General features: G+C 50.5%; 1 protein-coding gene across 2 annotated transcripts in view; it reads right to left on the reverse strand.

Annotated features, from left to right (window-relative positions):
- Positions 1–25,932, reverse strand: part of MON2 (MON2 regulator of endosome-to-Golgi trafficking) — a 966,303-nt gene that overhangs the window by 482,558 nt on the left and 457,813 nt on the right. For both annotated transcript variants that reach the window (XM_086919098.1, XM_086919097.1), the window contains exon 14: positions 24,532–24,713. In XM_086919098.1, the coding sequence (XP_086775224.1) occupies positions 24,532–24,713 (182 nt within the window). The remainder of the gene's footprint in view (positions 1–24,531; positions 24,714–25,932) is intronic.

Raw genomic sequence — 25,932 nt, forward strand, 5'->3', positions numbered from 1 at the left:
GAGCCCCAGGCGACTGAACAGCTGTAGACAGGCGTTGGAAGATCTGTTTGCGCCGAAGCCAGTCGTCGAGATAGGAAAAAACCTGGTGATGTTGTTGCCTGAGGTATGCAGCCACTGGAGAAAGGCATATTGTGAAAATGCATGGGGCTGACTAGAGTCCGACGGAAAAGACTCGGAATTGGTAATGTCTGCCTGCCACTGAGAACCTCAGATATTTCTTGTGATTCTTGCGGATAGGGATATGATAGGAGGCATCTTGATGATCCAAAGATACCAAGTAGTTGTTTGCATTGAGAAGTTGCAGCACTTATTAAATGGTGACCATGCAGAACGATTGTTTCTTTAATAACTTGTTGAGACTTCTCAAATCTAGGATTGGTCTCCATTTCTGCTCCTTTTTGCGCACCAGAAAAAAAACGGGAGTAAAAACCCTTCCCCCGCTGATGAAAAGGAACCCTCTCTAAAGCTCCTTTCTGGATCATTAGTGAGATTTCCAGGAGTAAAAGGCGCAGATTTTGGTGAGGCATAGGTCGAGGAGGGGTCTGCGGAGGAGTCTGAACGAACTCCAGTGAGTGTCCAAATTGTACCAGTTGAAGAACCCAACGGTTCGTTGTTATTTGTTTCGAATTGTGTAAAAAATGGGAAATTTTTCCTCCTACTTTGGAGGGTGGAGAGGAAATGGAGACCGGCAATAGAGGAAAGTCATTGACGCTGGCAGGAATCCTTCTGTCATCTGCCCTTTCCGCGAAAGGAGGACTTAGTGAATGAAGATTGTTGCTGTTGGCGCTGTTGGAATTGTGGCTGATATTGCTGGTTGAAGGAGGAATAGGAAGACCAATATTGTTGGTAGTTCCCTCTAGCGGAAGATTGTACTCTACCCCTTGAGCCTCCAAAAGGGGGGGTTTTAAATTGAAGGGTACCCAGAGCCCTGGCCGTGTCCGTATCCTTTTGTATGCCTTGAGCTGCTTTGTCAATATGAATGCCAAAAAGAAGCTGATCATCATAAGGCATGCCCAGAATTTTTGTCTGGACTTCCGGCCAGAACGTAGTCGCCTTAAGCCAACCTTGGAGTCGGAGGACCGCAGCCCCAGCCAGTTGGCGGAAACCAGTAGAGGGGAGGTCCATCGCACAATCAATGATTTTGGAAGCCGAACGTTCGCCCTCTAACAAGATCTTCTTTGCTTCCTCTTTCGAGTCATCCGGCAGGGCCCCCAAGTATGTTGCAATGTCCGCCCACATCTGCCTGTTGTAGCGCCCCAATAACGCTGACATGGAAGAAAAACGCTTCCCAATATTGTCTAGGCATCTGCCGTCCTTATACGGAGGGGTGGAAAGCGGAGCAGAAGGGTTCTAAGACCTCCGCTGAGCTGCCTGAGTGATGACGGAATCAGGCTTGAGATGTTCGGTAAGGCAGGCTGAAGCGGTGTCTAGAGCTCTGTACTTTTTGTCCAGACGAGGCAACACTGGGGGGACCATAGATGGATTGTGCATGATTTTAATGTCTTGATTCCAGATGTAGTCAATGATAGGCACTGATCTCACTGATTTCTTAAAAGGTTCCTTAAAGTCATAAAGGAAACAGTCCTGCTGGTGAGAAGGCATAAGAATCTGGAAACGCTGTGCAGCTCTTTCCAAGACATTATGAAACACCCAATATCCTCAGGAGGCGAATCTGCTTGAGGAGGCACCGGAGAGGCTGGGAAAGAGATAACGTAATCGTCCCACTCATCATGAGTTGATTGGGAATCATGAACCTCTCCTTCCTCCTGTTGATTATCCTTCTCATCATCCGTGGAAGGTGGAGGTGGTATTGTGGCAGGCACAGACTGTGGAGGTGGAACCTGTAGTCTTGGCGGCAGAGAGAGAACTTGGGTAGGAGACGGAGCAGAAGTAGGGAATCTCTGCTTGTAGTCGGAAATTAAAAATTGGAGGTCAGAAACCAAAGACGCAGAAGATGGCTGGCGTCTGGATAATATGCCTGATCTTCTCCGTCGCATTAGTCATGGTCCGAATGCTCCTGGTACTTGCCATGAAGTTCAGAGGGACTTGTTGCAGCCCTGAACATGCTGCCGCCGTCTGAATCCTCCTCCTCGTCCAAAAGGTGAGACAGAGGTAATGGCTGGACCCTGCTAGGTGATGTAAAGGAAGGCGTCAGCGTGCGTTTCGTGACTTTGAGGTGAATATACGCACTTTCCACTTTTGACTGTGGCGTCGTAGACAAGGCCGTCGTCGGTGTAGTTGTCGTCGACAGTGGAACACCGACGGACACATCTGAAGGTAACTTCGAAGAAGCTCCCATCGATGGAGCCGTCTGCGAAGGTGCCGTCGATGATGAGAGAGACGTCAACAGAACACTCCTCGTCGACGTACCCGTCGATGCGCTTTTCGTCGAGCGTGGCGTCGACGCTGACTTGGACGTTGACGACAATTTTTTAATCTTGACTGTCGACGACAATGGCATAACAGCCGTCGACGAGGACGATTTCTTAATCTTGACCATCGACGACAATGGCATAACAGCCGTCGGCGAGGACGTTGTAATGGTTGATGCTGAGGACGCCAAGGATGTAGAGACTGTCGTCGTTGATGAGGTTACTCCCACAGCTGTTGGAGATTGTCGCCATCGAGGCCACCGCCGACAAGGTGGTCGTCGACGGGGCTGAAGTAGGCTTTTTAAAGGTGTGCAAAATCCTCGGTGGAGAAACCTTGGATGATAAAGCCTTAAGTTTTCCCTGTGAAGGCTTTTTCTGCGTCTTCTTTTAAGGGGGCTGCGACGAAGGACCTGGAGAAGCATCTCTGGGGTTTTTGAAGACTTTGTTGAGCCCTCACTCTCCGCAGAGGACAAGGACTGTTCTCTGTCTTTAAGCCTCTGCAGCCAAATTAAAAGGCGTCTTTAAGGGTCTTTGATGAAAAGGTACGACATACCTTACAGTCTTTCGATGAATGGTCCGGATAAAGACAGTAGAGGCAGTCTTTATATTGGTCGTCGACATGAAGCCTCTTCTTACTGCAGGAAGCAATAAAAGGCCTTTTTTAGGAGTATCTGACATGAAGCTAAAAAGAACTTCACTCAGAAGAAGAAATTCTGAAGAAAAAAACACTTGAATTCAAGAAACAAGGAAAAGCTGAGCAGAGCTCAGTGGAGACTCCCTTAGCACGACGTGCGGTAGAAAATCTGAGGGACTAGAGCTCCTTCCAGGAAGGTTCCAGAGGGTGGTGATAGCTGATTGGTTGTTCTCTAGAGTTTGGTCCTCATTACAAAAGGACCTGGATATGTTACTAATGTGAGGCCTTTGGCCTATCTCTCTATATGTCTAGTGAGACATTACTTTTCTTATGCAACGGTGGACTCCTATTCCGACAACGGGGAATGATTCAGGCATGTGAATCTATGAAATATACGCTAATACTGGATAAGGAAGAAGAACAGCCAGGGGCCCCAGAAAAAAACAGGCAGGCAACACCTGATGAGGGAGAACACAGAAGCCTCCCAGCCCTCAGGACAGGAGCAGGAAGAAGAGGAAATGCCCGGACGCACAACCACAAGGGGCCGCGCACACGACTTCAAGAAGCAATAGCAACATACAGAAACGCCATGGAGAACAGGCACCCGAGGGCGACCAGAACTCCCCAGCAGAGTTCAGCTATATAACTGCTACCACTACCCCACATAGGGTACGTTAAGTCCAAAGACATGGAAACCCTCTTTGGAAGAACTTCCGACGCAGAGGAAAAAACAAAAGGGCCAAGGGGAAAAACACCCCGCGGAAGGCTTGACAAGCAGCCCAAGCAAAGCAGAAGGCCTAATCTCTGGGCCAAGTCTGCGCAACAACTCCAGCAAAACACACACATAGTCAACAAAGCGCCGTCCAGCAGTCAACAATGCCAAAGTCCCAAAGAGGACTCAAATGGCCAGAAAACACACTCCACAGCCAGAACAACTGGCCTCAGAAGGCCCAGAACCAGCCCAACTCAGCAGTCACTGAGGAGGGGAAGGAGGAGGAGGAGGATAAGGCGGAGGAGGTGGAGGAGGAGGAGCCCTGCCAGGAACATTTGGATGGCGGAGTCAGCCGCGGCATGGAACAACAGGCTGCCATCAAACGGAAGATCAATGAGCCGCTCCCGAATATTTTTAGGGAACCCGCCGTCATGAAGCCAGGCATGGGGACGGAGGTCGACTGAGGAAGCCGTGGCCTGGCCCAGCACCCCCGAGATGTCTAGAGCGGCGCGGAGAATAAACACCGCTAGCTCCCGACCATCCAAAGCATGATGCCGTAAGTCCACCTGAACAGTCTCTTGGGAAGCTGCGGATCCCAGACACTCAGCAGAGTCCCACAAACAAGAGGAGGCCCCAGCCAAAACACACAAGGTGTTCAGGGCCCGCAGGGCAGTGCTGGTGAAGGCGAACATGTCGCGTCCCCAAGAGTCCAGCCGGAGGTTCTCCTGGGACGGCGGAGTCAACAGTGGCGGCAGGAAGGGAAAAGCGGTCCGCCAAAGTGGACTGCCAGCAGAGGGGTGGAGGGAAAGGCACGCCGGGTCACTCGGCGCCAGAAGGTGTTGGTGCAGGAGGTGCTGAGGCACCGGATCCCCTGAGGCGGTACGCCTCCAAGCCCCTGTCAGGGAAGAAAGGAGGGAACCCTCAAAGAGCAACAAGATCTCCCTCCCACCAGAGCCTTGGTGGAGAACCTCCAAGAGATGGTCTGCCGGAAAGTGAGCAATCTGGTCACCCATGCGCAGAATGCCCACAGCCGTGAACACCACACGAGCAAAGGCTGCACCATAGGGCCCTGCGGTGGAGAAAGCAGCTCCTCTGTGGGCGATGGCTGCAAACTAAGGCGGCTGTCCCGAAGCCAAGCGGGACGGGCAAAGGCCGGACCTAGAAGTCGGAAGGATTCGAAGAATGAGAGACCTGCCGCTCCTCCGATGAACACTTCTGCCTCAGAAATGGCGGGAGCCGCCCTTCGACGACGCAGGTGAAAAAGACACCACACGGCGGCCAGTCTCCGGGGAGGATGACACCAATATTCAGCCAGCCTCCGGAACAGAGGGAGCGTCCGAAGCTGAATGCGCAACTCGACACCTGTCTGTAGCCGTAGAGTCTGCCGCCTTAGGCTTGACGGCAACGCCATCTGGCGCCGAAGGAGATGCCGGATAGGGCTCCTCTAAGCCACACCACGCCGGGGACTGGAGGGGGCATGATCCGAAGTTGGGGGCAGCGTCGGAACGGCGCCGACTCGACCTCCGCCGAGGCAGCTGCCTGCGTGGAGGAACGAGAGGGACCAGGGGAGTGACACGAATCCCTCCGCCAGCATCGGCCCAGCATGCGACGGAGGTGGCCCGGCAAACCATGCGGCCCCGCCAGGGTCGAGTCACCTCCAACTCGTCATCAGAAGAGGCAGCCACCTTCGTGGAGGGACGAGAAAGGCCCGAAGGAGGGCGAGAGGTCCCCGCCCAGCCTCGACCCAGAGCAGGACGAAGAGGGTCCACTGACCCCTGCAGTGCCGGCGCCATAGCGGCATCACAGCGGCCTTAGACAGGACCACCTTGTCAAAGGAACGAGAGGGGCTCGCGGATGCGGCTCAAGCCCCGGCGACCTCCTGTGACACCATAGGGACTCCTGCGGGAGTTTGCGGCGAGGCAGAGGGCCGTGGTCTGAAGGAGGAACCCCTGATGGGCCGCACACCAACAGCACCACATCCTCCAAGCCTGGTTCCGAACCAGTCGGCGCCGGGGCGGGAGCCACCGGCGGCCCCGTGGAGGGCCCCTCGCAAGGAAAGGGATACGGTAACACCCCAGGAGGGGAAGGAGGAGGAGACGCCAGCGAGGCCTGCAAAGCCAATGCGTATGTCTCCATCCGGACTCTCGATGCCCCATCATGGGGAAATGGTGGATAGGAGGACGAAGGTCACATCACCCGCGGAGGGTCCAAGCCCCGGCAGGCCAAACACCAGCCCCAGAGGACAAACTGCGACACTTACCTATCGGGGCGTCTCACGACATCGGAGAAGGGCGAGGACGACAACCACGGGCGTATCTGAAGCCGTCTGCCGAGGCTGATCGAGGGGAGGAGGTCGACCTGGAGAGACGCGCCAAGAGTAGTTTCATCCGGCGCTCCCGCCACGACTTCGGCTTCAACCGTGGCACACTTCACAATCAGTGGTGCCGTGATCCTCCCCTAAACACCACATACAAATGAGGTGAGGGTCAGTCGCCGACATAAGGCACCCACACGACGTGCAAGTCTTGAAGCCCGAAGGCATTCGCACACTGTTCCACCAAAAGAAGAGACAATGATGAAGAAATAAGGGCCCAAAACAGGACTGTAGCAAGACCGGATCCGCGTTGCACGCGGAAAAGGAAAAAACTGACATAGGCGCGGTGGGGTGGGGCTTATGTGACCTCGCTGACGTCACGGACGATGCCTGGGCGGAGTCGCGTGATGCCGCCCCGCCCCTGGCGCGCATGGATGCTGTGGCTAAGTTTCTGGATCCAGTCTCACACCTGTAGGATATTTCTATGTGAAGGAATCTGCGGCTAGTAGTCTCTATCAGATATTAGATTTGTAGATTTCGAAAACGTACCTTATGGCTCACTGAACATTGCATATTATTCTTTAAATTAACGGTCCTCTCTTTTGCCTGGTGTTAGCCATATTAACTATCCTATTTTGTTATTTATTGCACAGTACATATTTCCATTTGCACCTATGACTGTTTCTGTTTCTTTGTAACTACTCCTAGATGACATTTCTCTATCGCACTGTGAGAGGGACGAGGAAGCCGCCAGCTGGAAATGCACTAAAACGGGCAAGGACACCCAAAACAGACCGAAAACCTCCAGCGGTCTAGTTGTGCGTGGTGACGTCGAAGCATTGAAACAGAAGAAGGACGATAAAAACAAAGGAACACCGAAAGAAGGGCGGCACTGTCTGGAGACGGAGAGTCGGAGAGTGGCGGAGGACGAGGAGCCCAGGTGTCGAGGAAGAGAAGGCGAGGTATGGGAGAAGCAGAACATCGGAGGCGAGCTGCAGGAGGAGCGGAGGACCGGAGACCAGCTGCAGGTGGAGCGTGGGACCGGAGACCAGCTGCGGGAGGAGCGGAGCAGCGGAGGCGAGCTATAGGAGGAGCAGAGCTGCGAGAGAAGTCCCACTAGAGCAGACAAGGCGCACACACCCGGCGGCCCAAGGCAGGGAGAGGACGCCCCGGGAACAGACGCCACGGCCCTGTTCACGGGCCGTGGCCCAAGACAAGTGCCTCTGAGGGGTGCATTCTGGTGGGGTTGGTGGGGGGAATAAGGGGGCCTAAAAAGTCACTGATTCTGTCGGCATCCCTCCCTGCACACCCAGTCCTTTATCCTTTTATTTCTTTTACCTCCCCCACAATACGCCTGGTGATGGTAGCACACAAGGAGTTATAGGAAGGACAGGTGCGAATAATTCCGTCCCTTTCTTTTACTTTCTTCCCATCTGAGGAGGCTCACAGGGAGAAGTCCGGAAAGCGGCAAGACGAGCCCAGAATCCAGGACTAAGAAGTGGACGGTCCACCCTGAACACAACCCGAGATCTTTCTTTAATTCTTTTGTTTTGTTTTGTTGTTTTCTAAAAAAACTTGCATCAGTGAAAGAAACTGCCCATACAGTTATAACAGACTAAAGTCCTGAAAATAAAAGAACTTGGTTGAAGTCTAAAAATGACCCCGTTCTTGTGTCAGCCACTCGGACATCCTACATGCACGTTTGTATTAACTATACAAATAAGCTCCTTGCAATTTGAGCTTTCATGTCTAAGGTGCTTCCTCCACAGGCCTAGTGTTTTACATTCTTCAATTAAGGTGTAATGTCCACATACAATTCATGTTATTGTTAATATGTGTCTGAAGGTAACCAAATATTCATTTGTTTTCCATTCCATGTTGAAGAAGATGTTGTTGTGCTTTTTGCAACTGTAAAATTGTTTACCTAGTAACATGAGAATGAAAGACGGTGGTTTATGAAATGTATGCACAAGCAAACCTCTTTATCTAACTCAGAACATGGTGTAGTAGCTTATTAGAAAGGAGAGCTCTGGGAGGAGCTTCGCGGGCAACCAAGATGGCCGCGTAAGCTCGGAGCTCCGCGGACCTTCCGATCCTCCTCAGATATCCTGTCTGAAATCCTGATCCACGAGGGTGGATTTTTGTTGCCGATGGTCTACTGAGGTGAGAACCGTTCGCCGATTTCGAATCGGTGCTTCCTACGCTGAGCTACGTCGAGTGGGACTCCGTGCCAGTGTTGTGCCATTGTCTCTCCGGACTCCGTCACTACGCACGATCGATCTGCGGAGTGCCTGCTTGTCGCCTCCACCGGCGGGATACTGGCGCCCGCAGTGCGTCCCTGAGACGGCCTCTTTCTGTCCAGCCCGGACACGATATCCTGCTCGCTGGGCTCGGGCTTGCCTGGCATAGCCCTTTGTTTCATCGGACCCAACATGGCGGGCAGAGGGGACCCCGACAAGACATCGAGCAAAGGCGTCCGCGGCAAAGCACAGTCGCAACAGAACAGGATTGAGATTTATACCCAGCCGAAGACGCCACCTGTTACCGGACCCTCTGCCAAGAACATCCCGCCTACGGGCTCGCCCGACGGCTCCGAGCCTACCCTGAGCGACATTATGGGAGCCATTACTAGTTTCCGGGCGGACATGCAACAACAACATGAGGTCTTGACACACAAGGTGGACACGATGGCCGTTGACCTGACTCTCATTAGAGCCGACTTGGGCAAGACTAATGATCGAGTCAAAACTCTGGACATTAAGACCTCCAGCCTGACGGCCGACGTCTCGGACCTACAAACAGAGGTCCGGAACCTGCGGATGACCGCGGATCAATTCTCAAGAAGGCTGGAGGACTTTGAGAGCCGTGCCAGGCGGCAAAACGTCCGCATTGTCGGTGTCCCAGAGGGCTCGGAGGAGGCGGCGACGGACCTCCTTGTTGATGAACTTATAAAGACCCATCTGGCACCGCCTGGCCTTAGCAACTTTTTCTCGGTGGAGCGAGCCCACCGGGTGCCGGGTGGCCCGCCGAAGTCGGGCGTGGCACCTAGACCCATCGTGGCTCGGTTACTCAACTTCCGTGACCGGGACGCGGTCCTGCAGGCATCCAGACGACATGGACCGCTCAAGTATCAGAACGCTGACATTCACTTCTATCCGGACTTTACCAGGACAGTACAGCGGCAGCGCCAGAGCTATGCCGGGGTGAAGCGGAGACTACGGGATTTGGGATACAAATATTCCATGATGTTTCCTGCCAAGCTCCGGATTGAACACGAGGGCCGGGCCCTTTTCTTTGACTTTGCCGAGAATGTGAGTGACTGGTTGGACACTTTGTCGCCGCGTCGAGACGCTCAAGACGAACATGATGGAGGTGCTGCTGGTGGCCCGGACCTATGAGACTTGGTTCTACAGTGGGAAAACCGTCGCTGGGTCTTTCCACCTCATGTGACTATCGGGTATTGTTTTCTTTGACCCTGTTGACTTTCCTGTTCGTACATGGAGGGTGGCGGGGGGTGTTCGCGGAGATTCCTTACTCCTCTGGGTCTCTTCTTGTAGAGTAGTATTTGGGGCGACAGGCACACTGCTGGTTGGGGGGGCTTTTTAGTCATATGCAGGGGTGCAGGGTGGGGGGTGCAACTATGCAAATGTATTTGTTTGTTCGTTCTTCTTCTTCCTTTTTCTTAAGGCAATGGATTGTGTTTATTACTGTTTACTTGATGACTGAGTTGGCTGGGGTCGGGTGGGACGGGTTGCCGGACGATGGGGGGTAGGAAATTAAAAGTGATCAGTTGGAATGTTAATGGGTTGGGTGACCGTGTTAAGAGAGGGGTGGTGATTCAACTGATAAAGAGACATATGCCCGATATTGTGCTTTTACAGGAGACGCATTTGGTAGGAAACTCCTGCAAGGCCCTCAATCGTAAAGGCTACAAAATGGTGGCCCACTCGGGGTTCTCCTCAGGTTCTCGGGGGGCGGGTATCCTGGTGCGTGCGTCCCTTCCCTTTGAGATAGACGTCACAGTGCTTGATGAGAGGGGACGCTACGCCGCAGTGGCGGGAAGATGGGAGGGGCGTTCCTTAGCGCTACTTTCGGTTTATGTTCCTCCGGGCCTGCAATCCAATACCTTTCAAGACCTTGGTGGCGCCATCCTGTCCCTGCCTGCGGGCCTATTGATTATGGGGGGTGATCTCAACTCATTCTGCTCTGGCTCCCTGGACCGCCAACCACCGAGAGATCTCCGTAGTTCTCAAATGTGGTTGCCTTCCTTCCTCGACTCCATGGGGTTGGTGGACAGCTGGCGATTGCTACATACCGCGCTCCGCCAATTTTCCTTCCTATCGAGTGCCCACGGAAGTCTGTCCCGTATAGATTATGTCCTTACCCTGGCGGCGCATGCACCTGCCGTGTCTGAGGCCCGTTTTCTGGCACGGGGTATTTCTGACCACTCCCCGTTGTGGATCTCGTTTGATTTTAACATTGTCCTGTCCAGCCGGCCGGTGGCGGTGAACCCTTGGTATTTTCGCAATGACAAGACGCGTGCGCTCCTAGCCAAGGCCATCGACCTATATTTCTCCGAAAATGTAGGCTCGGTTGGCTCGGCTGTCACCTTGTGGGAGGCATTCAAGACTGTGTTGAGGGGTGAGGCCCTTGCTCTCATTGCGGAGGCCAGGCGAGTTAGGGATGCCGACCTTGCGCATATTGAAGACGAGGTTCTGTACCTCGAGTCCCGCTTGGGGCCCGAGCCCGACCCTTCTCTTTTGCATGACCTCTCCCTTAAGCAGTCGGAGTACCATGATCTCGCCACGAATGCTGCCCTTATTCTGGCCAAGGAACAGCAAGGCCGCCTTTATGACGTTGGGGACAAGGCCGGAAAGTTGCTGGCCTGGTTGGACAGGCGCGAGATGGCTAGTCGGGTGGTGCCGGAGATCTTGGGCGAGGACGGAGTGACGGTCACGGACCCAAGTGCCATTGCCGAGTCTTTTGCTGATTATTTCCGGGGTGTCTATACTTCCAGCTCAGACCGCTCCGAGGCTGACTCGGCCGGGTTCCTCTCGACGATTGACCTCCCGTGTCTTTCTGACGTGGAACGTGCCGACATGGATCGGGATATAACCGCGGACGAGATTGCCTTGGCGATCCGTGCCTTGCGGTCGGGTAAAGCGAATGGCCCCAATGGTATTCCGGTCGAGTTATACAAAATTCGACCGGATGTGGTTTCCCCGTATCTGAGGACCATGTTCCTGCGGGCTCGGGAGGAGGGCCTCCTCCCCTTGGATCAACGGCTGGCCACTATTGTGGTTATTCACAAGGAAGAGAAGCCGAGTGACGTTTGCAGATCCTACCGTCCCATCTCTCTCCTCAACGCGGAGCCTAAGATCCTAGCCAAACTGCTTGCAAATCGGTTGATCGGAGTCATCAGTGATTTGGTGCACCCGGATCAATCGGGCTTTATTCCCCGCCGTAACACTGCCCTTAACCTGCGTCGGCTTCATGGCGTCATGGCCAGAGCTCACACCCTGGAGGAGCCGGCGGTACTTGCTTCCCTTGATGCCACGATGGCCTTTGACTCCCTTGAGTGGAGTTATCTTTGGGCGGTGCTAGCAAAGCTTGGATTCGGACCGGGCTTCCTGAGCTGGGTGCAACTTCTTTACGCTTGTCCGTTGGCTGCTGTTACAGTCAATGGCCGCATGTCAGCGTCCTTCGCGCTTCACCGAGGTACTAGACAGGGTTGCCCCCTGTCACCTCTCCTGTTCGCACTGGCCTTGGAGCCACTTGCGGCCATGTTACGTTCGCACCCGGACCTGCACGGTATCACCTGGGCCCCGGGTTTTGAAGATAGAGTTTCCTTATACGCAGATGACATCCTGCTTTATCTCACTTCTCCCTGTAAGTCACTTATTGTAGCATGCGACGTGCTCCGGCTGTTTGGGCGCCACTCTGGCCTGGTCATTAACTGGGCTAAGTCCTCCCTTTACATTCTGAAGGGAGACACGCCGCGCCTCCCTAGAGGCTGCAATATCCAGCTGGCCGGACAGGGTTTTAAGTACCTGGGAATATACATTTCTGGTAGTCCGAAGGCGCGATATGACCGCAACCTCCTTCCCCCTCTCCAGCGGCTGCGGAGAGATGTGGAAAGTTGGCGCAAGCTCCCGCTTTCTCTCCTGGGCCGGGCGGCATTGTTTAAAATGATGTCCCTGCCCAGGTTCCTTTTCTGTCCTACAAAACACTCAGGACTCGGTTCCGGCTCGTTATTTCCGAGAAGTTGAGAGCCTGCAACGTGCCTTGCTCTGGGAGGGTCGACCCCGTGTCGCCATCCAGAAGCTCACGTTACCGTGGTACGACGGAGGTATCGCCTTGCCGGACGTACGGCGGTATTACTGGTCCTCTCAGCTCACTGCCATCAACCATGGCCTCTATGGCCCCGCGGATAGCCCGGGCTACGCAATGGACAGATGGCTTTTGCGTGGTGGCAACTACTACCGCGCCCTGTATTCCAGGTCCTTTGATCGGCGCCTCACGGGCCCGACCAAGGCAGCGGTTCACACGTGGCGGACGATTACTACGATACAGGGTTGGCAGGGCAGACTGACTGGCTTCACCCCACTGTATGATTCTGATATCCTGGGCAAACTCTGGCACACCAAGGGTTTTGATAAATGGGATCTCATAGGTATCTCCAGGGTGGAAGACATGGTTGTTAAAGGAGAAGTCAAGACCTTCCCCCAACTGCAGGCCGAGTATCACTTGGGCGGATCGGAGTTTTTCCGCTACGCCCAACTGAGGCACGCGTTAAATGCCGCTAGGCCAGCGGAGGGCGAAATCCCTGAAAGCTCCCCCTTGGAGGACAGGATTTTGGACGGCCATATGCCTGATAGTGCCATTTCCTTGTCCTACAAGAAACTGATCAATGTTAGAACTGACCTCCTCCTGCGCTTGAGAGAACAATGGGTAGCGGATGGCCTGGAACTTGACGACGAGGACTGGCAGAGTGCAGTGTCCTCCCCTAAGGAGGTCGCCATTTCCTCGCGTCTACGGCTGGTGCAATTCAAGATCCTTCACCGGGTGTATGTCACCGGCCCCCGGCTTGTGCACATGGGCTTCTCGCCTGATGGCCTTTGTCGTCGTGGTTGCGGAGTACTCGCTACCTTTATGCATATTCTGTGGGAATGCCCCGTTATCGCCCCTTACTGGGAGAGAGTACATCGGATAATGAGGGAAGTGACTGGCGTGGAGTTGGCTGCAGAGGCGCGGCGGTGCCTCCTTAACGTCTGGGAACCTAATGATTATACCACGGCGCAGACTCGTTGGGCTACACTAGGCAATATGATTGCTAAACGAGATATTGCTCAGAAATGGGGTTCTGCCGAGGCCCCCCTGGTAGTACAATGGAAAGCCAACATGGATTGGTGTATGCTCCGAGAAAAGACGGTATATGCTGCCAGGGGGAGGCCTCAAACGTGGAACAAAGTGTGGGGGGCATGGAATGCATACAGGGGCGATTTGTGCTTACCACCGGAGCCTATTCCCCGTGATGAACACCTGTCACCGTAACCTGTGACACCAACTGCTTTATACTGACTGTAATTCTCCTGTTCTTTCCTCCCCTCCTCTACATCCTACTATCCATTCTTATGGATTCTCTACCTGACCTCCTCTGCCTCTGACTGACTCATATACGTCCTCTCTACTCCATTGCCTTTCTAATGCGCCCTTTGGCGTTTCTTTCTTGGTTTTGGTTATCTTTATAAAATAATAAAAACAACCTGCAATGTTCTGCTGTAAATTGTCTTGCACTATTGTCCTCCTGATACTATGCTGCCTTGCCTCCGGGATGTTAGGCTGAATAGCTGTGTGCTCTTGTATAATAAAGGTTTTAAATTTTTTTTTAAAAAAACAAAAAAGAAAGGAGAGCTCTGTGTAAGGAGCCCTTTAAGATTATTGTTACTAAAGAACACATTTAGAGTGGAATCCTGAGAAGGGAGCTGTGCAGCTTGTCCTGAAGCACCTGTAGGACATATTGCCTTAATACCTCTAGGAATATCTTGAGTGGTGAATACTGAGATGTTTTTTATTTTTTTACTTTTCGCTCCTGTGAATCTCTTGATTGAGTGTCTGCAGCAAGGGGTTATTTTTTGATATTGCAGAGATTGTTTTACCTAACTCTACCCTTCATATCCCTGTCATTTGCTTCAGTAATTGAACCCTATTAAGGGGATTCTCAGCTATATCCGTATGATTTCCTTGAGCAGTGAGGTTATAAAATTAAACATTGTACTCGATATGCCTGCAAATCCTCTGTGGAGGTGGCACTTCCCCAGTTTCATTCTTCTTCGGGTGGTGAAATGGTGGAAAATAGCTGTTCTCACTATCATGAGATTGCATTGAGTAATGAGACTACAGGTCATAAAGCTCTTTTGGAATAAATGGAATCAGACCGTGGGTGCTGTGACCATAAGATGAATAAGAAACTCATGGGTTCCTTATTCATAAATAAAACCCCTACTTTAAACTTCAACATGCACACTGGCTGTCTCTTTCAGAGCATCTGCAGTCATTCCCTCCACAGAGAGATCATGTTATTGCTCCTCAAACCAATAGTGACATCTTGTTTGGAACATGGTGTTTAATTATGAAAGCCACATAGCGAGAAATATAAAGTCAGATTGAAAACAGTCCAGAAAGGAGTATCCAAGTATGGTGCATAGTTTACAACTCAAGACCACAAAGAAGATCAAGAATCTAATCATATATGGGAAGGAAAAGTAGAGAAAATATGACAGAACAATTCAAATTAACAAAGGAGAGGATGCGGCCTAACGGCTAAGGGCAGTCGACCTCGAAGCTGGGGAACCGGGTCCGAGTCTCAGCAGGGACGATTACCTTCCTATGATTCTGTGCAAATTACGTAATCTCCCTGTGCCTAACAAAAATGAATGTGTCCGGCTGTAACGCTCTGATAACTTTGGGTCTAGTCACGCTATAAAAAAATTCCCCAAAAACAAAACAAAAAAGTGAATCAAGACAGATCAAGGAGAACAGTTTTCGATAGAAAGGTATTCATATGACATGAGACAGACGCTTAAAATGAAAGAGGCAGACACCTAAGAGTAGCATTTGATAACTGCTACTCACATAAGAGTTTACACACTTAGTAATCATGGTCGCCCTGTCACAGAGCAAACTGCTAGTCATTCATCTCACCTGTTTTGCAATAAAGAAACAGATGGGGAATGTGGCACACCAGCAAGCTCAACCTATGCCTATAATTTATGCACTGTATTTCAACAATACATGAGTGCAATGCCAGAATTCAGGCATTTGGCAACCAAGTCAGTCCATTGTGACTAATGTGTCTTGTACCCTACCTTGATTTTGGACCAGTTTAGAAACAGTTGCACTTTTAACCCTGATATGAACCTGAAAATATTGCTTACCAGATTTCAAAAGGCATGCATATGACAGACAAAATTGGAAAAGGTGCTGGTGGATCAGAAAGTCAGTGAATATAAGAAAAATTATGTTATATGACCCATTCATTAATTTCAACTCCTTTTCTGAAGAAGCAATAATCTGTGTATTTTTTGGGGAAACAAAATAGATGTCCTAGACCCAGAGCAGAAAAATGATACACAGGCCAGCAGGAGGGGGTCCTTCATCACATTCGAAACAGGACAATGATCTATGAATGCAAATATGCAGCTAGGAAACATGTTGCCAAATGGAGTCAAGTTGGAGCACATTAAGGGTCCCAGCCAACATGTGGAGAATCTAAAACAAAAAGGAAGTTGACAAATGTAAACAAGAAACAAACATGAAAGGTGATTTTGCTCACCCTTCACAGCATTCATAATATATACAACACCCTGATGTAAAACAGATAGCTTCTGTTTTTTCAGGTGCAGAGAGCAAGCAAAAAGCATTTATCTTGCACCTCAGTAAAAGGCATTACCGAGAGTCGATATGGGGACCCAATGGAATAATGTGAATATAGAAAACAGTTATAGATTTTAATGCCGTGTGACAACTGAGTATATCCCAATGCCCGCTATAAATGTTTAAAACAGGGTTTTCAAGCAAATAAGTATTTACAATGCCAAGGTGAGAGAACACAGTTAAAGGCGACAACTAACAGGAGATAAATCGTTGCATGAGCCTATTGTATTGCACTGGTAAAAACATTTTGCATAAGCGTCCTCAAATGACTTTACTATTTTATAGCAGCACTATAACATCTTCAATTTGAAAAGCATTGGGAAGATGGAATGAGGCTCTGGAAGTGCTGCATATGCACTTTGGTAACAATATATCTGCAAGAAACATTAGTAGCGATAGATTCCTTACCTCAGAATTACCCCCAGGCCTCAGACTGGATCCGGAAAGTTTTCATCAGCAGTACCCCTGCGCGTCAGTAGGTGTCGTCGTGCGGCAACGCGTGCATGTGTGCATCGTTGGTGCCGGGATGACGTCTCTGGAACTACATAGACGCGCCACGTGCGCTGACGTCAGTTATGTACACGACTTTCCACGCCAGGAGAGCAGAGCCATGCAAGAAACTGACCACTGGTGCCATGAAACTAGAGTCCTGAAAGGGATGACCTTAAACCTAGAAATCAGTTCACAGAACGGGGAGGATGGGTGGGGTGGTAAGGAATCTATCACTATTAATGTTTCTTACAGATATATTGTTACCGAAGGTAAGTAACTTGTGCATCTGAAAAAAACACGTAGTGGTAGATTCCTTACCTTAGCATAGATACCTCAGCAATACCAACCCCGGTGGTGGGTCTGGGAACCAAGATCACACCAGAATCCTGGAGAACAGAACGGCCAAAGAAACCGACTCTCTGGACTTGGCTGTCCAGGCAGTAATGCTTGGAAAACGTGTGCAGCGAGGCCCACGTAGCTGCCTGACAGATGTCATGCAAGGGAACTACCCATCCCAAAGCAGTAGTGGCTGCCCTCGCCCTGGTAGAATGGGCACGTAGCCCCACCGGAGGCTCCTTTTTTAGCCAAAGAATAACAAGCCTTAATGCACACAACAACCCACTAAGAGATGGTCCACTTGTGCACGGTCCAACCTTTCTTGGCGCCCACGTAGTCAACAAAGAGCTGGTCATCCACACGGAACTGTTGTGTACGGTTGAGGTAGAATGAGAGCGCACGTTTTGGGTCTAGACGGTGGAGCCTCTCTTCCTCTTTTGAGGGATGTGGAGGCGGAAAAAAGGTGATTAAAGTGATGGTCTGACTGATGTGAAAGACAGTGACAACCTTTGGCAGAAAAGATGGACGGGTAAGTAGAACAACTTTGTACGTATGGACTGTTAGATATGGAGGCACAGAAGAAAGAGCCTGGAGCTCACTCACTCTTCTGGCAGAGGTGATGGCAACCAGGAAAGCAGTTTTCAAAATGAGAAGACGAAGAGGACAGTTGTGAAGTTGCTCAAAGGGAGACACATCAGATAGGTCAGAACCAGGTTGAAATCCCACTGAGGCATTATGAAAGGAACTGGAGGGAAAAGATGAGTATTGCCTTTTCAAGAACCTATTTACAACAGAGGACTTGAAAAGGGAAGGCTGATCTGGAAGCCGTAAAAAGGCTGAAATGATCGAGAGATAGCCCTTGGCAGTGCCCAGAGCAGAGCCCTGCTGGGCCAAAGAAAGGAGAAAGAGAAGGAGCTCTGAAAGAGCGGCGGAAAGGGGATCCACAGCCTTTGCTGTGCACCATGCCTCAAATTTATTCCACCTGCAGGCGTATACCGTTTTAGTGTAGAGACACATGGCTGCCAAGATAACATCACAAACTTCGGGAGGCAGGTCAAAAGACATCAACTGCCGCCACTCAATCTCCACACAAGCAGGTGGAGGCTGGACAAGTTCGGGTGGAGGACCCTTCCCTGCTGCTACAACAGAAGATCCTCCCGAAGAGGCAGATGGAGTAGGGGACCGATCACCATGCTGAGTAGCTCGGAATACCATACTCTTCAAGCCCAGTCCGGAGCCACAAGAATGACTTGGGCCCGGTCATGCCTGATCTTCTTTAGCACTCTGGGTAGAAGTGGTATAGGCGGAAAGGTATATAGTAGACCGCAACTCCACTCGCGACGAAAAGCGTCGCCTAGCGAGTGCCGCCTTGGAAATTCCGACGAGCAGAATTCATGATATTGCATGTTTTCTTCGGTGGCGAATAGATCTAACTAAACCTCTCCCCACTGCTGAAAGAGACCTTGCGCCATGTCCGAGTTCAGACACCATTCGTGATCCATCATGCACCGGCAGCTGAGTTCGTCTGCCCTGGCATTCAGTGAACCATCCAGGTGTTGAACCACCAGGGAAATGCCCTGATGTCCAGAGGCGCAGTGCCTCCTGACATAGGGTCCACGATCCCAACCCGCCCTGTTTGTTGCAGTACCACATGGCGGTGGTGTTGTCTGTGAACACCTGCACTACTCTCCCATGGCAGAGGGAAGGAATGCCTTCAGTTCAAGTCGGATCGCCGAAGCTCCAGAAGGTGGATATGGAGCTGGGACTCGGCCTGAGACCAGAGGCCTCTGATCTCCGCCTCTCCCATGTGTCCGTCACCACTGTGTGCTCCGGTTGGGGAAGGGAGAGGGATCTGCCTATTGACCCAATCGAGATTCGTGAGCCACCACTGCAATTGTCAAGCAGCGCCCTCAGAGAATTGGACGGGACTGGACAGGTTGCCCTGGTGCTGTGCCCACTGGAACTTCAGGTCCCACTGCAGAGCCCGCATATGCCATCTGGCATGATCCACTAGCAGGATGCAGGAGGCCATCAGGCCTAGTAGCCAGAGGGTCATCCTGACCGAAACCCGGGATAGAGGCTGAAAGATCGGAATCATAGCCTGAATATCCCGGACTCGCTGCACGAGAGGATAAATCCGAAACAGCACAGAGTCCAGAACCGCTCCGATGAAGAGGAGCTTCTGAGAGGGAATCAGGTGCGACTTTGGCACGTTGATGGAAAATCTCAGCAAATGCAGGAGGTCGGCAGTAGTCTGGAGGTGGGAAACGACTGCCTGGGGCGAGCCTGCCTTTAACAACCAGTCGTCGAGATAGGGGAAGACTAGAACCCCTGGTCTGCGCAGATGAGCTGCGACTACCACCATCACTTTTGTGAACCCCAAGGGGTGCTGGTTAGGCCGAAGGGGAGCACGGTAAACTGAAAATGCTCGAGGCCTACTGTGAACCGCAGGTAACGGGATGTGGAAATATGCATCCTGCAAGTCCAATGCTACCATCCAGTCTCCAGGGTCGAGAGCAGAGAAGACCTGAGCTAGCGTCAACTTCTTTAACTTCTCCTTCCGGAGGAAGCCTTTGACGTCCCTGAGGTCCAAGATAGGACGCAGGCCTTTGTCCTTCTTGGGGATCAGAAAGTAATGGGAATAGCAACCACAACCTACTTCTGGCCCAGGAACACACTCGATGCCCCCCTTGGCCAAGAGGGCAATGACTTGCTGCTGAAGAAGCACAAGATGGTCCCCCGAAATGCGGTGGTATCGAGGTGCATGGCTGGAGGGGTAGTCTCGAAGGGGAGGGAGTAGCCCCTTAAGACTATTTGCAGCACCCACTTGTCTGTGGTGATGTTGCACCAGTGGGGGAGAGGATGGCTTATTCTGCCGCCCACTAGCGTTTGATGTGCCTGAAAGGTCAGACTAGGAAGGCTTTCAAGTGGATATTGCGTAGTGGAGGTGGACTGACCCCCCCCCCCCCCCCCCCCCGCTGGTCCCCAGAACCGCCTCGGCGGTTCCCACGTCCGCGCTGAGGTTGTTGCTGCGCCAGCCTGTAGCTCTGGAATGAACGTATTGGTGCAACCCTTCCGTGGCCATTAAAGGAGCGAAAAGCAGAAGGCGGAAGAGGCTGAGAGGCCCAAAGACTTGGCCGCAGCCCGTGAGTCCTTAAAGCGCTCCAACGCACTATCCGCTTTGTTGCCAAAAAGGCGAATGCCATCAAAGGGCATGTCCATCAAGGTGTTCTGGACATCACCGAGAAGCCAGTTGTTCTCAGCCAGGTGTGACACCAAAGCACCACCATTGTGGAAATCGCCCTGCCCAGTGAGTCGGCGGTATCAAGTCCACAACGGATGGTGAACTTAGCTGCGTCCCTCCCAGCTGCAATAGCCTGGGCCAGTACTGTCTGGGCCTCCTCCGGGAAGTTGGGCAGCACCTGCGCAACCGTGTCCCACACAGAGTGGGAGTACCGGCCCAAGAGGCATGCGGTGTTCACTGCACCCACAAGCTGGCAGATGAAAACAGCTTCTTGCCAAGATGCTCCAGCTTCTTGGATCCTCTATCCGGAGGTGCGGAAGGGAATACGCTCTGGGATGCAGAGTCTTGGACAACCAAGCTCTCAGGGGTGGGTTGTTGGGAGAGAAAGAGGGTGTCGCCCGGAGCCGGGCGTCGGGCCACATTCTTGTCCACAGGAGCCCCTGTGTTGGGCCTAGACCAAGCGCCCAAAAGAACATCAGACAGTGCATCATTAAAAGGCAGCAAGGGTTCCGAAGAGGTTGCCACCAGTTGAAGCACTTCTGTCAGGAGGTTAGTCCTGACGGCCACTGTAGGGAGTTCGAGGTGGAGAGCCTCGGCCACCCAACGTAACACCACTGCATAACTTGCTCCCTCTGCTGTAGCCACGGAAGGAGGTGACAGCATGCCAAGGTCTTGGAAGGTGTCTAGACCACTGGCATCCCTCAAATCCTCTGCCCAGTCCGGATCATCACCACACTGTTGTGTGAGAAGGTCCTCAGACCCCTCCCTGTACTCCACTTCCTCCGAAGTCTGTGAAACAGGCTGAAAATAAGGAGGATGACGCAGGGGTGCCGGGGGTGGGGTCGACACCGGTGGAGGTATCATTAGGTCAACCGGTGTCACCCGGGATCCGAGCCCGGATCCAAGGAGGGCCTGCGGCGCCGAAGCCGACGGAGGTTCCGTGGCAGAAGCCACCAGCGTCAGAAGGACAGAACGCCCAGTCGGGCCCGCAGGGCCAGAAGGTGCTCCGGCGGGCCAGACGGACCAAAGAATCAGGCCATGGCCATGGCAGCAAGATACTCTTGCACATGTGCAGGCATCGCCGACGGACCCGGAAAGGATAGGTAGGCTGGCGGCAACGTCGCAGGCTCCTCCGGAGCCACAGGGGTGGCACCACCCGCACCCTCAGTCACTTCGCGCAACGCGCGAGGGGAAGTCAAAGAGCGACAGCGCTTCTTCGACTTTATCTTGGAATGCTTCGACTTACCTGACCCAAAGTGCTTGCTCTTCCCTGATCAGCGCTTGTTGGCTTGAAAAAAAAAAGAACTTACAGCACGCGTGGGCCCGTCTAAGTAACTCCAGCGACGTCATCCGGGCGCTAACGACGCACGCGGTGCCGCACAACAACGCCTACCGACGCGCAGGGGTACTGCTGATGAAAACTTTTCGGATCCAGTCTGATACCTGGGGGTAATTCGAAGGTAAGGAATCTATCACTACCTGTTTCTTTCAGATTTTCATTTCACTTGATCAGAAAAGCCCCAATATAGTTCTTGTCCTGTTCCAGTACTAGAACATTTTCTACTCTTCTCAAGGGAAGAAAGAGCCATTAAAAGGGAAGGTTACTTATAATCCTAATTCTGCATTATAGGAATCTTCTCTGAAGTCATAAAGAACATAACTGTCCCATCATGGCAGGCAAAATCATTGAACACTTTTTCAATATGTAAAGCTTAAACACAATAAACGCTAATGTATTCATGCATTCGAATTAAGAGAAGCACATTGCAGCCTACATTTATCAAATTACAAGTGTTGTTACTTTTTAGATAATGCCTGCATGAGAAGCAAGCATTTGCAATGCAACAGGTGTCGCATTTGCAAGACATACAGCTATTGGCTGTGTCAACAGAAAAGCGAGCGCTGTGCTGAAATATAAAGCACAGTGCTGGTGTTGTAAAATTTCCCGGCTGGGTGCCAGGGGAGTATCCTTCCAATACTTTCACTTCCTTGTGGTGCACTACTGTCACTTGGACAGCATATTCCTTTTTCAGGTACCCTTTTGATCGGTCATTAGCATATATTAACAGCCCCTTGGTTGTTTTTGGCCCTACCCGGATTTATTCCATTTTATCATCATCTTACAGATGTCCCTGCATTGCTAGATCCTGGAGAGACCCCCCACTGGTAACGGGGTGGAAACGCGGTCGACTTAACTAAAGGGAACCATTCACCAGTCTCTATTATGGAGTGGTGTAGCTCACTGGTTAGAGGCGGCAGACCCGGAAGCAGAGAACGGCCCGGGACCAGGGTTCAATTCCCGACGCGGCAGGGTCGTGGACCAGGGTCAGCGGACTCGACAATTCTCGCCTCGGTGCCTACTCTAACCAGGGATCACACTCGGCAACTCTGGGCATTAGCTTACCTCATCTCTACAACGGCCCCCCACATTCGCCGGGGATGCCTGGTTTCACCTTGGAGACACCCAGAAGGGACCATCTCACAGGGACAGCCAGGACGAGTTCCCCAGCGGTCTACAGCGCCACGAAGCCTCAGGGCAGCAGTGCGCTTTACAAGACACATACATTACATTACATCACACTATCATATTAGAAGGCTGTGTTCATTGTATACTAATGTGATGGTCGACGTTCTCATTACGGAAACCATTTCTCTATGTCACAAAATGTCACAAATGTCAAGCCCTATTTTGTATTTTCCGCTTTATTTTTCCCATGGACATAAGACAGAATATTTTGTGATAGTCTTTAATTAGATCTGCTGTCTATTTGTCTGTCTCTGCTGGTATAGGTTTCTAAAGTTTCATAATTATATCAGGAAGAAAGGGCAGATGATTAGCATTTAATGAGCTACTAGTAACTGCTTAAGAATATGTCTTTCTGTTCTGGGATGAAGAATCTTCTTGGCAGGAAGATTGATTTATTGGTCCAGGTTTAGGAGTTTTCACATGAATTTCTGTCTTTGCTTTAAATGCAACAGTGCTAGATGTTATCAGTGGAATCTCAAGTTGTTTCTTTTCAATTAGGGAGCATGACCGTATCAACAGCTTGTGTGGACCTCCCCAACACTGGGTCGAATTAAGCTGGAGGTCAGATTAGTCTCTGCAACTGGTCAGCAGCGATCCGGGACCAGGGTCAAGCTAGCATCCACACTTCACTTACTGGTAACTGAGAAGCTGCAGCTTGGATAAGGGGTGATGGGTGGTTCCATGCAGTAGAGGTTAAAAGCTTAAAAGGCTCTAATGTGACAAAAAAAGTTGGCAAAGGCATGCAGTAGGAACTTCAGAATAAGCTTTCCTATGAAATAGGAGGCGCCAGGGATACAAGTCACCTCTGAAACCTCCCTGGGTGTCTCAACTTGGAGCCATGTACAGTGCCATCTGGTGCTCAAATGGCAATTCTCTTCCTTTCCCCCCCCCCCTCACACACTTTTCAAAGTGGAGACGAGCCAGATGTATATAAAGGAATGCAGTGCATACAACCAACTTGCTGCCATATTATCAGGAGAGTAGTCACTCTTCAGAGTGGGGAGGTGCTTGGGTCGGTAAGGAATCTGCAGTTAGATACAGTATAAACCAGAAAGGCATCTCCAGAAGGAAAATATATTTTTCTTCTGATGGATATTTCTACCTGCCTATTCCATACCTTATGAATATCTAAGCAGTACTACATGCATGTGAACTTGAGGAAAGAAACAATTAAAGGATCCGCATCCAAAGTAACTAGGCTACATCATTCACCCCTAGACACTGGCAGATTGAATCTTTGTGACTATTAAATAAGATCTCTTTTCTTGAGAGGGGGCAGGGAAGGAGAGGATCTAGTCCAAAAACTGGAAGAATGGTCAGAAGGAATGAGCAAAGGCACATAGGTATCCAAGGAATAGATTTATGTTAATCTCTTTTTGTGCCAGCATTTGGATGCTCTTAGAGCTGCACATTCTTTCTTTCCTAGTTCATGCTAGCCTTAGAAGTGAAGGTTGTTACAGATTTTGCAACAGGCACTGCCAAACTATGGCCTCAATCCCAAAATGCAGTGGGCACATAAATCAGTAAAATGATATTCCAATATGTTTTTTCTGAAACACAAAGCCTTGAGAGGCTATGATCAGACCTCAACAAGTAGAAAAAGTACAACGCTAATGTATTTTCTAAAAAACAAAAGGGGGGGGGGGGAACACATGTTACATTTGTGCATTTAATGGGGCAGAAATGAGAAACTAAAGACCAAAACATACCACAGTTCGAGTCACACAGAGGAGGAACAGGTACTTCTGAAATTGCTTGTGGCTAAAGCAGCAGAACATTTCAAGAAAACAGCCTTCAAGTTGCCAGTATGCATCGAATACTGCATCAAATATTGCATTATGCTGCACATTCAGATTTGAAATTAACATATGAATTTCTCAAAACAATCACTCAATAAACCTGCATGATATAACAATAACAAACATACAAATATTGAAGAACTTCCCTTGTTTCCAAATTCTTACATTTATTGCTGAGAGTCACTGATGAGCTGTTCAGGACTGTCAGAGTGTAGTGTGGTGGCAAAGACCCTTTGCAAATGGCAGTTATGAAGGCATCTCTTGGGGTCACCAGTCCAAGTCTTCCACAAAGGGACGCCATTGTCATTTCCGATTTCAGAATATTTTCTGTAGCTGTTTCATCTGTGCTGTAATGGTTCAAACAGTGTAAAATACTAGCACATTTTACATGGCAAACAGAAACTCAGCTCCTTAAAAATATTATGTCACCTCTTGACTGTGCATAAAATAGGGCCAACAAAAAAGGCTTAATTGTTTAGTTAAATACATATTTAAAGAATCTTTACACAGATACTAAAAAGATGATTAAGGGTGATTACAGTAAAATAATCAGTAGGGAAAGGAAGAGCAAGGAAATTACAGATAGCTGGGAAAACTGGTAGAGGTGGGAAAGATATTAGTCAAGCAATCATTCTGAATTTCTGGCAACACAGCATGCAATAAGATGTGAATCGAAAAAGGCTGGATGTCAGCAAAACTGAAAACAACAGTTCACAACAGCACTGGCCCTCTTGTCTGTGGCCCCTTCTACAAATAAATCCAGTGCCTTTTATTCACAGAATTGTTCACGCTAGAAGAATATATGCCTGTACTAGTATAACATAAAATGTAGTTAATATTTCAAATTTCTATTTCAGGCTCTCAAAGGTTACACCAACTTCATTTAGGTGGCTTAAAATAATGAAATAATTTAGTACAACTCATCTTGAGCCAAAGTCTTCTCCTAATTCTCTCTACCTCAGACAAACTATTTTTCCAAGAAAATGGGCAATATTCTTCAGAGTGAATCCGTGTAGCGGTCTAATCTTTCCCTCTCCACACTCAACTTCCGGCTATAAATTACTAGATGCTACGACAGCAAGCGGGCGCGCCAACAGCGCGCCAAAGGCAAGCCCGTCGGCGCCCGGAGTGCGACCAGAGCCAGAACCCCTGTCCAAATTCTCAAATTGCCCTATACATGTGAGGAACTCCTGAGCCTTAACTGTGCGGAGTGCCCTGCTTTAAAGACTGAAGTAGATCTTATTAATATGTCTCAGGTGTCTTGCAACCAATGCAAGATCAAGTTAAGGCCCTCCAAGGCGGCCGGGCCTAGTGATGTCACGCAGCTAAATACCACCAGGCGGCTTAATGCTATGCAGGATGACTCTACGCTACTCCTCAAAGCACACGCTAATAAGTTAACATTTAATAGCTCTAAGTCTATGTGTCCTGATCAATTACGAAACATAAGAACGATCTAGAGTGTTTTATTCAAGCTGAAAATCCTGATTTGATTTTCCTAACAGAAACGTGGGCCAATGATACGAGTAACACTGCTTGGAACTACATTGTGCCACCTGACTATTT

The sequence above is a fragment of the Lissotriton vulgaris genome, chromosome 1_1, assembly GCF_964263255.1.
Source record: "Lissotriton vulgaris chromosome 1_1, aLisVul1.2, whole genome shotgun sequence".
In the NCBI taxonomy this organism is placed as follows: Eukaryota; Metazoa; Chordata; class Amphibia; order Caudata; family Salamandridae; genus Lissotriton; species Lissotriton vulgaris.